At 42.3% G+C, this 13,009-nt stretch overlaps 1 protein-coding gene across 7 annotated transcripts in view; it reads right to left on the bottom strand.

Annotated features, from left to right (window-relative positions):
- The window catches only part of KIF13A (kinesin family member 13A), a 190,482-nt gene that overhangs the window by 111,237 nt on the left and 66,236 nt on the right, over positions 1 to 13,009 (bottom strand). For all 7 annotated transcript variants that reach the window (XM_075921170.1, XM_075921173.1, XM_075921174.1 and 4 more), the window contains one exon: positions 9,965 to 10,025. In XM_075921170.1, coding sequence (XP_075777285.1) covers positions 9,965 to 10,025 — 61 coding nt within the window. The remainder of the gene's footprint in view (positions 1 to 9,964; positions 10,026 to 13,009) is intronic.

The raw sequence follows: 13,009 nt of genomic DNA, 5'->3' as shown, positions 1-13,009 counted from the left end.
AGGAAGCCTGGACCATAGTAAGGAGCAGTTCAACTACAGGCTGAGAAAGTACAGAATGGTGGTTGAAATGTGCTTTTGGGCATTTAAAGGGAAGGTTTAGGAGTCTCCTGACTAGGTTAGACCTCAGCAAACGCAACAGTTCCTTTGTGGTGGCAGCCTGCCATGTGCTTCATAATATTTGTGAGAGCAAGGGGGAAAGTTATTTGGCAGCGTGAGGGTTTAACGCAGAGCATCTAGCCAGACATTTGAACAGCCAGACACTAAGGTAATAAGGAGGGCACAACATGGGACAAAGCAAATCAGAGAGCTTTTGAAAAAGGTGCCCCTGCATTCAGTATGTTTGCCTGTTGAACACTCCCCCCAGCCCAACAATACAAGCAATAAAGTGATTGTTGTTCAGAAATCATGTTTTCATGTAGGGAGGACTGCAGGGACAGAAAAGGGGGACAAGAATCAGCCTCTTGCTTTGCAACACCCTGGACACTGAATGTGAAGCTGTCCTTTAGTCCTCCCTCCTCTGTGCCCTAGGGTCACTGGGGAAGGAGGCTATAAAACTGGGTGAAAAGAGAAAGTTGTTTTGCAAGAATTGGAGGACAGGGGAGAGCCTGCCTAGGTACGAGTCTTGAAAATCTATCACACTCTCCATCAGAGACATCAGGGATGACAAGACTATATCCTGCTGCTTCACTTGCAGTTCCCTGTACACTCTCCTTTCCTGATGCTCCACTCACATCTCCTTCAGTAGCATATTCTTCCGCTCGGTTACATGCTCTCTGTCCAAATGGGCAGATTGCATTTGCTCCTTGAACTTATCTTCCTTTATCTGTTTTTGCTTTCAGATTTGTGTGAGCTAGACAAGTGGTGGAGTCAAGGGAGTACACAGCAAATTGCCTGATGTTCCTGCTGTAATGAAAAGTTACAAGGGAACACATTACAGGAAATGCATTGTGGAGCCTAAAACCTAATCTGTTAGCATACAGCAAAAGTCTCTCTAAAGAAAATGGAGATGAGTTCTGTGCAAGGTCCAAGTTTGCTTTAAAGCAGAGGTTCCCAAACTTTTTGACACGGAGACAAGTAAATCCATTCGCGAGCTTTCAGAGGACTGGTAACATTCATTTGCATATTTGCATATTGATTAAGCAAATGACAAATATGCAAATACATTGGTTTTGGTCCTCCCAAAGCCCCCAGGGTCAGCTTTAGCAAAGCTTTTGATATAGCCACCCACAACATTCTTACCAGAAAGTTAAGGGAATATGGATTGGAAAAAATGGACTGTAATCCAATAAAACCCTGCACCACCACATCGTGTATTGAAAAGGGGCTCATTTATTTTCAGAAAGCTGTCATCATATTTGGAATTTTTTATCCATATTCTCATTCCGGATGGTGAATGCACCAGGCTCTCTCCATTCTGACCCATTGTAGTGCCTTTAAACCTCACTGTCAGCAGTGGGGATATTTAAAAGGCACTGCTTTTAATTTTTTATTCAGGATCTGCATGCGCCCTGAACTGTCCTGCTCCTCACTGGCCAATTCTCTCCTCCCTTTTCCCCCCAGGGCCAGCCCCGCTGTCCCCACCAGGGGAGTCTCTCCTGGCAAGCCCTGCTGCCCCCGCCAGCCCTGCTTCCGCTGGCCAGTTCCCCAGCCAACCTGGCGATCGTCGCCCCCCCCCCCCCCCCCCCCGGGCCAGCCATAAGATAAGAACTAGAGGACACCAAATGAAATTAATGGGTAGCAGGTTTAAAACTAATAAAAGAAAGCTCTTCATCACACAGCGCACAGTCAACCTCTGGAACTCCTTGTGAGAGGAAGCTGTGAAGGCTAGGACTATAATAGAGTTTTAAAAAGATCTAGATAAATTAATGGAGGTTAGGTCCATAAAATGATATTAGCCAGGGCGTAAAGAATGGTGCCTCTGGCCTCTGTTTGTCAAAGGCTGGAGAAGGATGGTAGGAGACAAATTGCTTGATTATTGTCTTTGGTCCACCCCTTGTGGGGTACCTGGTACTGGCCACTGTCGGAAGACAGGATACTGGGCTAGATGGACCTTTGGTCTGACCTAGTATGGCCATTCTTATGAGTCTCCAGGCACCCCGCTGATTGTTTATAACAGGCTTTCTGCTTCTGATGTACTTTAAAAACATTTTGCTATTACTTTGAGGTTTTGGCCAGCTGTTCTTCAAACTCCTTTTTGGCTTTCCTTATTATAGTTTTACACAATTTGACAGAGTTTATGCTCCTTTCTATTTTCCTCATTAGAATTTAACTTCCACTTCTTAAACTGTGCCTTTTTTCTCTCTCACTGCTTGTTTTACTTGGTTGTTAAATCACAATGGAACTTTTTTGGTTCTTTTATTTTTTTAATTTGAGGTATATATTTAAGTTGGGCCTCTATTACAGTATCTGTGAAAAGTCTCTATGCAGTTCGAAGACATTTTACTTTTGTCACTATACCTTTTAATTTCTGTTAACAAACAGCCTCATTTTTGTGTAGTTCCCCTTTCTGAAATTCAATGCCACAGTGTAGGCCTACCGGGGCAATTTTTGCAACAGAGGGATGTCAAATTTTATTACATTGTGATCACTATTTCCAAGCAGTCCAGTTATATTTACCTGTTAGACTAAATCCTGTGCTCCACTTAGGACTAAATTAAGAATTGCCTCTCCTTCTTGTGGGTTCCAGAAACCAGCTGCTCCAGGAAGCAGTTATTTAAGGTGTCAAGAAACTTTATCTCTGCATCCCGTTCTGAGGTGACGTGCACCCAGTCAATATGGGGATAGTTAAAATCCCACACTATTATTGAGTTTTTAGTTTTTATAGCCTCTCTAATCTCCCCTAGCATTTCATAGTCATCATCACTATACCGGTCAAGCGGTCAGTCATTTATCCCCACTGCTATATTCTCATTATTAGAACATGGAATTACTATCCACAGAGATTCTATGGAACATTTTGGTTCATTGAAGATTTTTACTTTATTTGATTCTACATTTTCTGTCATGTATAGTTCCACTTCCCCACCAACACAACCTGTTCTGTCCTTTCGATTTATTGTACGCTGCTATGACTGTGTCCCATTGATTGTCCTCATTCCACCATATTTCTGTGATGTCTATTATATCAATATCCTCCTTAAATACAAGGCACTCTAGTTCACCCATCTTATTTTTTAGACTTCTAGCATTTGTGTATAAGCACTTTAAAAATGTATCACTATTTAGCTGTCTGCCATTTCCTGATGTACAGGCAGTCCCCGACTTACGTGGATCCGACTTACGTCGGATCCCTAGATACGAACGGGGTGAGGCAACTCCCGCACATGCGCAGCAGCATTCCCGGGGCTCGCTCACCTGGGTCCTAGGATCCTCCTCCTCCTCAGGCCGGCTCCGACTGGGGTCCCGCAGAGCTGCCGGGCAGAGGAAAAGTGCCTCCCCACGCCCGCTGCCCCCTCCACCCCCCTGCCAGCAACAGGCTGCCCCCTCCCCTGAGCAACAGGCTGCCGAACAGACAAAAGCAGCCTCTCTGCCCCTCCTCCCCTCTATACATGCCGGGCTCCCGGAGCGCAGCAGCGTCCCCGGGGCTCGCTCACCTGGGTCCTAGAATCCACCTCCTCCTCTTCGGCCGGCTCCAACTGGCCTCTGCCTGCAGCAGCTGGCCACAGGGACAGGGATCCCACAGAGCTGCCGGGCAGAGGAAAAGTGCCTCCCCACGCCCGCTGCCCCCCCCCCCCTCCCCGGCCTCGCATCCTGCACGCCTCCTCCCTCCCCCCCTGCCAGCAACAGGCTGCCCCCTCCCCTGAGCAACAGGCTGCCGAACAGCAGACAAAAGCAGCCCCTCCGCCCCTCCTCCCCCTATACATGCTGGGCTCCCTGGGCAAACAAAGACTCCACCAAAACAAACAAAGTGCTGGCCTCATTGTGTTAGCAAAAAAAGGACCCTCCTCCTAGAACCCTGGGTGGTGTGTGGAAATAAAGCTATTAGCTCAAAGCATGGTGCAGAGCTGTTTGGTATTTGATGAGTTACTCCTTTAGTCCTGAGTTTGTCACAGGGACAGAAATAGATGTGAAATCTTCTGAACAGGGGAACAGACAGCAAAACAAACATTAGAGGGGAGTTAACCTTTCCCTATGCTATCCAAAACTAAAAAAAATGTTTGGCTAGAGTTTCCCCTACAATATGTACCAGTTCCAACTTACATACAAATTCAACTTAAGAACAAACCTACAGTCCCTATCTTGTACGTAACCCGGGGACTGCCTGTATTTAAATGGCACTCTTTTCCATTTGACTGTTTTTGATCTTACCTATATTTTATCACCTTCCAACCTCTCCTCCTTAGTAGAACATAGAGAATTTCTATTAATGGACTCTCCCCTTACAAGATGTGTCTGTCTGATCCATGTCCTCCTCCGCACCTGTCAGCTTCCCCCAGCCGTTAACATTAAAAAGGTTGTAGAGTAGTTTTTAAGCTAAGTGCCAGAAATCTGGTTCCATCTTGGTTTAGGTGAAGCCAATCCTTCCTATACAGGCTCCCCTTTTCCAAAAAGTTTACCCAGTTCCTAATAAATCTAAACCCCTCCTCCCTATAGCATCATGTTATCTATGCAGTGAAATCCAGCAGTTCTGCCTGCCTACCTGATCCTGTGCATTGAACTGGAAGCATTTCAGAGAATGGTACCATTGAGGTCCTGGACTTCAATCTCTTTCCTAGAAGCCTAAATTTGGCCTCCAAGATCTCTCTCCTATCTTTCCCATGTCACTGGTACCTAGATGTAACCATGACCACGGGCTCCTCCACAGCACTACACAAGTCTATCTAGATGTCTTGAGAGATCCACAACCTTCGCACCAGGCAGACAACTCACCATATGGTTTTGCCAGTCATTGCAAACCCAGCTGTCTATGTTCCTAATGATCAAATCCCCCATTACTAACGCTTGTTTTTTCCTAATTACTAGAGTTCCCTCCCCGAGAGAGGCATCCTCAGACCAAGAGGATACCAAAACATCACCTGGAAGGAGGGTCCCAACAATAGGATCATTTCCCTCTGCTCCAGCTGAATGTTCTCCTTTCCTGAACCTTTCACCCTCCTCAACAGAACAAAAGCTGTCTGACTGGATGTGGGCAGTTCTATAGTGTCCCGGGAAGCATCATCTTTGTACTACTTTGCCTCCCTTAGGTATTTCAAAGTCCATATGAGGTCTCTGAGGGCTAGGAGCTCCTTGCACCAAATGAACATATACACCACCTGTCAACAGGGAAAGGTAATTGTATAAGCTACATTGGGTGCAATAAAACAGGACAATCCTCTCTCTAGTGCTGGGCTTCTGCCTGTTTTTTCCTCCTATAGGTAATTAGTTTCTTGAATGGGGTTTTAATTTAAATCAGGTTGTTTGGGTTTAGTTAATTTTAAAAGAAGTTTTAAAGAATTCTAAGTGTATCTTGCCCCCTTCAAACTCTCCCTCTAAACTCCCTCACAAAACTCCCTGTTACATGCACCTGTTCACTAAGCTTAGCATGTACAAAAGTAAAATTGATCTCTTTCAGTTTTAGGATGTCATGGTTATTTCCAATAGGTATAATACACTAAATCCTAAACAAAATAGCAAATATAGAAAGGCATGATGACTGAACAATCAAGGCCACCATACTCCAATCTACCCTCCTGTTTTGTTCCACAGATGCACATGCAAGTAGCATATTAGTTAGGCTGCACTTAGCATTAATTGCAGGGGAGGAAGTATAAGAGGCAAATCAAGAAACACTTGGTCTCAAAACACTTTTCTTTCCAAATTTCTAAAATAGTTCACACACTTGTAAATTCACTTTACTTTGTTCTCACTGCTGTGAGTCTCTCAAAGCACTCCCTTTGCCAAAATGCTATGCCATGACTTGTATGGTATCTGTCTATAAAGTGCAAACTTTTCAGGGCAGGGAATGTGTCTCCACCCATGGATCTGCTCTTGGCCCCACTGACGTTAATAGGAGCCGCATCAAATCCTTCTGCCGATGTTTAAGATCTTTTCCCCTTAACTCTCTAGCACTACATGTCTCTTCTCCAGATTAAGCATCAACTTCTTTGCCCTGAACCAATTTCAGCAAGGTAAATGAGAAGTAAAGATAGTGCATTATGTGAGTCAGAATAATATTTTTAAAAAGTTCAAAATTTAAACACAGTTATTTGGCTGAAAAAGTCCCATTTTTCAACCAGGTCTCTTATTTACTCTTGGGTGCCATTCAAAATGTTCTAAGTGTTTTATAGAACAAAGAAACAAACCCAATGCCATAAAGTTTACAATTTACATTTAAAATGTGACCATATTCAGATAAACCCACATCCCCAAAAGGGAAGGTCAACAACAATCAAGTTGTGGTTTCACAGGTTGAGCAAACAGGCATATTAATTGTTATATAAATATTCCTTTTTTATGTAGTTTATAAATAGCAGATTATAACAACTAACTGGAGGTGGAGATTAGGGATGTTAAATTTCAATTAATCAGTTAATCAAGTCAGTAAGGGGGGCACTCGCTATCGCACTACGCCTCTCTCTCTGCCCATAGCTCTTGTACATTTTGAATGGGGCGAGGCAGCAGGAACCCGCCCCAGCAGGGAGCAAAGCAGTCCCCGCTGCATGTGTTCCCCTCTGTGCCTCTTCTTTTGAAATGTACAAGAGCCACAGGCAGCTTTTGTACATTCCAAAGGGAGAGAATCAGCAGTGGGACTGTTTCAATCCCCACTCATGCCGTTTCCCTGCAGCCCCCTGACACTCCTGCCCACCACAGAGATGGTGCTGCAGGGGGAAGGAAACTGACTTTTAAGCCAGCTCTTCCCAGCACCAGCTCATGCTCCCCCTCTCTGATAGAGGCAGCAAGGGGGAGGGAAGTGACTACTCAGGTTCCTACTTGACTACCCAATATGCATTTGCTCATCAGAGAGTTGATTAGTCGCTCAAATCCCTAATGGAGATCACAGAAGATAACAGCGTGGGAGTACATTTAAAGAGGCAAAAAGTGGGAGTGAAGGTGTAAGGAGGAGAGGGAAGTAGGGATGTGAACGATTAGTTGACTAGCCGATAAGCAACTACTTACAGGGTAGTTGAGTAGAAACTCAACTAGTTGCTTTCCCCCCACCCTCCTTGCTGCCTCTATCAGAAAGAGGTAGCAAGAGTGGGAGAGAGGAAGGGGTGGTTCAACACGGCAGCGTCGTGTGGAGCCTGGCATCTGCCTCTTTGAAATGCCAATTAATCTAAATTTAACATCCCTAGAGGGAAGATATAGCTTGATCCTGAGGAAAGGACAAAGAGAAGAGAGTATGAAGGAAATGAAGGTAAAAGGATGCATATGTTTGGTGAGCAGGAAATAGTAGATGGAGAGGGATTGAAAGTAGTAAAATTCAAATGGTATAAAATCAGTGAAATATACTGAAACCCAAGTCTTTTCACTATCTCCTCCAGCAGTCTCATATAATGATTAAACTGAGGCCACGAAGTAGCCTCTATCCGCAGGGAGCTTTGGCCCTTTGTGGCCCTTTGGCCCTGTGTGTCAAAGGCAGCAGCACAGGGTGGCAGGTGGGAGCTGGTCTGCTCAGGGAGCTAGTTTTTAAACTGTCTCCCCTTGCAGACAGGCTCCCACTTGCCACCCCATGCTGCTACCTATGATAGAGAGGCAGCAGCAGCACCGAGTGTAAGAAGGCTCCCAGGGAGTGGGGCCGGGAGCACATTGGCTGCTGGCCCCACCTCTGGGAACTATTGAATAGTCGTGAAACAGCTAAATTTGATGATGTTACACAGCTATTCAATTACATGCTAATATCCCTAGTGTTAAGATACATTAAAATTGCGCTGATGTGATCCCACAACAGAAGGATAAGCATATAAGATGAACAGATGGATGGAGACTATAAAACTCCTATGGACTTGAATAAGGGCAAGAGTAGACTATTTTCTTAAAACCTCTGTGAGAGTACATTTATTTTACTTAAAATTAAATATAATTTTAAAAATTCTACTTAACCTGAGGGTCCAACCTTCACTTAAACTTTCTAATGTTATGGATTTAGAGATTTCTAAGCTTTAGATTCACCTTTCAACTGTGCAGGTAGTGATTTTAAGCTCTTTGGAGGCAGGGACAGCATTATGAATTTTCATAACTCTCTGCTTAGTGGACTTTGTGTCCCTCATTCTTATAGCCATTCCACACAGGATGAGAGTCTGTTGCAGCTTCCAGAGAGCCTGGCTCTTTAGCTCAAGCTGTAGCGATTCATGTCTTTAGCTTTCTGAATCCTGGTTCAATTTTTGGTGTTGGACAAGATGCACTTTTGTATAGTGCCTAGCAAAATGAAGACCATGCCCCATGACTGGAGTCCTAGGTACTACCACAAAACAAACAATAAATCAGCAATCAAAACAACAAATAAGATGATTATTTTAGGCAAAACTGTGAATACATCAAAAGCAACTAAATAGTGACAATACAAAAAAGGAAAAAATGTGGAATCTACTGAAAAGAAAGGAATTAAGAGTTCTTATCACTTCTGTACTCAGCTGCTTGGCACTAAAACAAGATATGTTATTGTAGGACATGGAAGAGAGCCACTTGATACAAGATTACTTAGCCAGCCAAAAGCCCAGTCACTTTGTTAGAGCAGATAAAATAAAATCTTTATCCTCCCCTCAAATATCATTTTGTTCTGTGCACACCAATTGATTAATCAAGTTAAGACAATCACAAGATAACTCCAGCAATGTACAAAATCATGTTAGCTGATAAGGGATAGTAAAAGCATCTTTTTCAAGAAAATCTTGAAAAAGGCCCTTGGGTTGACTGGCTGGATGGATATTTTGCTGAAGAGAGGGATCAAAAGATGTGTCATCATTCTACAGACTGATCAAACAAACTAAGGTTATGTATAACTACAATTCTCAAACTAAAAACGTCAATAGAACTTGAGTGTAACTCAGAGGCCCAGTAAGCATCAGAGGGATAGGTTTTAGGCAACTCGCATTAAATTCAGTTGATGTGGGGTTGGGCTAAGACAACATATTGGTTTAAATTTAGTTGCTCATTTGATTCCAGGCTGTCTCCTTGGTCCTACTGAAGTCAATGAAAATACTCACACTTAACTTCACTGAGAGAAATTTGCTACGTAGAAAGGCCTCATCTAAATAACATTTAAGTAACACAACAGAAACCACTGAATTGATCATAACCTCTTGGATTTAGAACTATGGTCAGCAATATTAAGAGGCACATTCTGTAAGACACTGCTAAAGCTAGTCCATGTCATTAATCCATTCCCTAAAGCCACTGTATCTTAAAAATATAAATAATACCTATTCAGTCAAAATGGATTCTTTTCTAGGTATTAAGTCTATGGTAATAAATAAGGAATTGTATGAGAAGAGGCAGTGGTGACTGGCCTGGCAGTCTGACACAGAATATCAAGACAGTAGAGAAGGGTACAAGTTGGAAATTTGGCTTGTCATCTGCTCACTAGGTTTTGAGTGACGATGGTTAAATGTTTTGATGAAGAGAGGTTTTTCTCTCTGCAGGAGAGAGGGGGCTCTGCCTCAAATTCTATGTGGGGCACTGAAAACAAATGGTCTCATGACTAACGTTAGGACCCAGAAGTAATTTCTGCTAGAGAATTGAAATATCACCTTAATTGAAAAAAAAAAAAACATTTTTCAAATGAGACTATATGGGAGTGAAAATAGGAATAAAAACATTAAAGCTTATAGGTTTAAAAAGCTTCTTTTCCTAACATTAGAGTGGGCCTCATATATTTTGTATTCTTTGTGAGCAGAGAACACTCCTCTCTGGTGGCCCTAGCCCACTGAAAGGCTAGAGGTCAGTTTTAGTGAGAAAAAGGTCAGGAGATCAGCCCAAAAAACCAGAAAATTATCTTTTTTCAAAGCATTTATGCACTGCCAAATATGGTGAGAAATCAGTGACTTACCTGCATACTTTGTGGTGTTTGATTCATCCATTGACCAAAAGCAGTAATCAAAGGCAAACACCTGCAAAAGAATAGAAAAGGCAAATGAAGAACTTCCAAAACACAAGAGCATCCATCCCTGAAACACTACAACACATACCTGTTTGAACTAGGGTTGCCAGATGGTTTCAACAAAAATACCAGACACGCTTGATATTACATCACAATCGACATTACATCTTATTTAGAAAATACCAGACATTCATATTTTCTCATTTATATTTTCTCAAATTGTTTCCCAAACAGAAAACTCAAATACTGGACTGTCTGGTTCAAAACCGGACACCCGGCAACCCTAGTTTGGACGACAGATGTACCACGCTATTTCCACGGAACCTATCACAGATTTGGAACAAGCTCCATTAGGAGTTCAATAGTCTTGAAATCTGATTGCATACATTACTGATAGTCAAATGTTTTAAAAGAAAATTTTTGACGTTGCCATAATACATAAGTAAAACAATGCAAAAATGTGAAATCTACATTGTTCTTCCTATACTGAACAGTTTTCCCAGAATTCTTCTATGAAATCTGTTCATAACATGGGAGGTTGTAGTACAGGATATGATTAGAGAGAGAGCTGGTAGCACCATTATTTAGGTTGCCCCATACTTCCTATTATAAGACTGTTTTAAGTTGCATATAACTCAGGAGTGGGGAACCTAAGACCCAAGGGCTAAATGCGGCCACTGAGGCTTGGAGATACTCCCCAGGCCCACCAATTAACCATTCACATTCCTAATTTGAATCTCTCCTGAGTGGCTGCACGTGCACACAGTTTACAAGGAACAATGTTCACAGGTGACCTTGATTCCAACATCCTCTAACTTTTGCCTAATTGTCTTAACAACCCTAATATTCTTTTTAAGGGATTTTTTTAGGTAGAATATAAAAATAACACACACCCTTTTCAATATTCTAGTTAGAGCCCACTATGGTAGACACAGACTAGAAACAAATAACTATATTATATGAAATCTACTAAAATTCAGACATTTAGAAATATATTATTAAAGCTACGTAAGGGATCTGGGCATTCACCCCTCATGTTCAGTTATATGTGACTTTGAAACAAAGAAACATTCTAGTCTATTGATCTTTGACAGTACAGCACTCAATTCAATGGGGCCAATGCTGAACAGAGATGTTAAATTTCAATTAATTAACTAATCAAATAGTCAATGGGATTACCATAGACTATCTGATTAGACGATAAGGACTAGCACGGTGTTCTACTTTTGAAATGTACAAGAGCCCTAGCAGGGGCTCTTGTGCACTTCAAAGAGTGAAACGCCACGTGGAGCCTGGGGACAGCAGAGAGCCCCCCACTGGCCTGAGGCTCCACACAGCATTTCACTCTTTGAAATGCACAAGAGTCCCTTCTGGAGTTCTCGTACATTTCAAAAGTGGAACACCGTGCTAGTCCTTATCGTCTAATCAAATAGTCTATGGTAATCCCATTGACTATTAGATTAGTTAATTAATTGAAATTTAACATCTCTATTCAGCATTGGCCCCATGGACCTCATGGAGCCTGGGGCCAGCAGGAGACTCAGACTCCCTACTGGCTCCAGGAGATGCTTCCATTTTGAAATGTACATATATATGGTAATCCCATAGACTATTTGATTAGTTAATTAATTGAAATTTAACAACTCTATTCAGCATTGGCCCCTCTTTCTGATAGAGGCAGAAAAGGGGGGAAGCGACTAGTCAACAATCCAATAGTTGATTAGTCGCTTACAACCCTAACACTGAATAGGTCACTTAAAAAGGGATCTAGAGATGATCCCGACAATTACAGACCGGTAAGTCTAACATCGGTATCAGGCAAATTAGTCGAAACAATAGTTAAGAATAAAATTGTCAGGCACGTAGAAGAACATAATTTGTTGGGCAAAAGTCAACATGGTTTCTGTAAAGGGAAATCATGTCTTACTAATCTATTAGAGTTCTTTGAAGGGGTTCACAAACATGTGGACAAGGGGGATCCAGTAGATATAGTATACTTAGATTTTCAGAAAGCCTTTGACAAAGTCCCTCACCAAAGGCTCTTGTGTAAATTATATTGTCATGGGATAAGAGGGAAGGTCCTTTCATAGATTGAGAACTGGTTAAAAGACAGGAAACAAAGGGTAGGAATAAATGGTAAATTTTCAGAATGGAGAGGGGTAACTAGTGGTGTCCCCCAAGGGCCAGTCCTAGGACCAATCCTATACAACTTATTCATAAATGATCTAGAGAAAGGCGCAAGCAGTGAGGTAGTAAAGTTTGCGGATGATACTAAACTGTTCAAGATAGTTAAGACAGAAGCAGACTGTGAAGAACTTCAAAAAATTCTCACCAGACCTAGTGACTGGGCAACAAAATAGCAAATGAAGTTTAATGTGGAAAGTGTAAAGTAATGCACATTGGAAAAAAATAACCCCGACTATACATATAGTATGATGGGGGCTAATTTGGCTACAACAAATCAGGAAAGAGATCTTGGAGTTATCGTGGATAGTTCTCTGAAAACGTCCACACAGTGTGCTGTGGCGGTCAAAAATGCAAATAGAATGTTAGGAATTATTAAGAAAGGGATAGAAAATAAGACACAGAATCTCTTACTGCCCCAGTATAAAAACTATGGTACGCCCACATCATGAGTACTGTGTACAGATGTGGTCTTCTCACCTCAAAAAAGATTTTGGCCTTGGAAAGGGTTCAGAAAAGAGCAACTAAAATGATCAAGGGTTTGGAACAGGTCCCATAGGAGGAGAGGCTAAAGCGACTGGGACTTTTCGGTTTGGAAAAGAGGAGACTGAGGGGGGATATGATAGAGATATATAAAATCATGAGTGGTGTGGAGAGGGTGAATAAAGAAAAGTTATTCATTAGTTCCCATAATATAAGGACTAGAGGACACCAAATGAAATTAATGGGTAGCAGGTTTAAAACTAATAAGCGAAAGTTCTTTTTCACACAGCACAGTCAACCTGTGGAACTCCTTGCCAGAGAAGGCTG

Source organism: Pelodiscus sinensis, chromosome 2, assembly GCF_049634645.1.
Source record: "Pelodiscus sinensis isolate JC-2024 chromosome 2, ASM4963464v1, whole genome shotgun sequence".
In the NCBI taxonomy this organism is placed as follows: domain Eukaryota; kingdom Metazoa; phylum Chordata; order Testudines; family Trionychidae; genus Pelodiscus; species Pelodiscus sinensis.
This window is presented reverse-complemented; position numbering and strand designations above follow the sequence as displayed.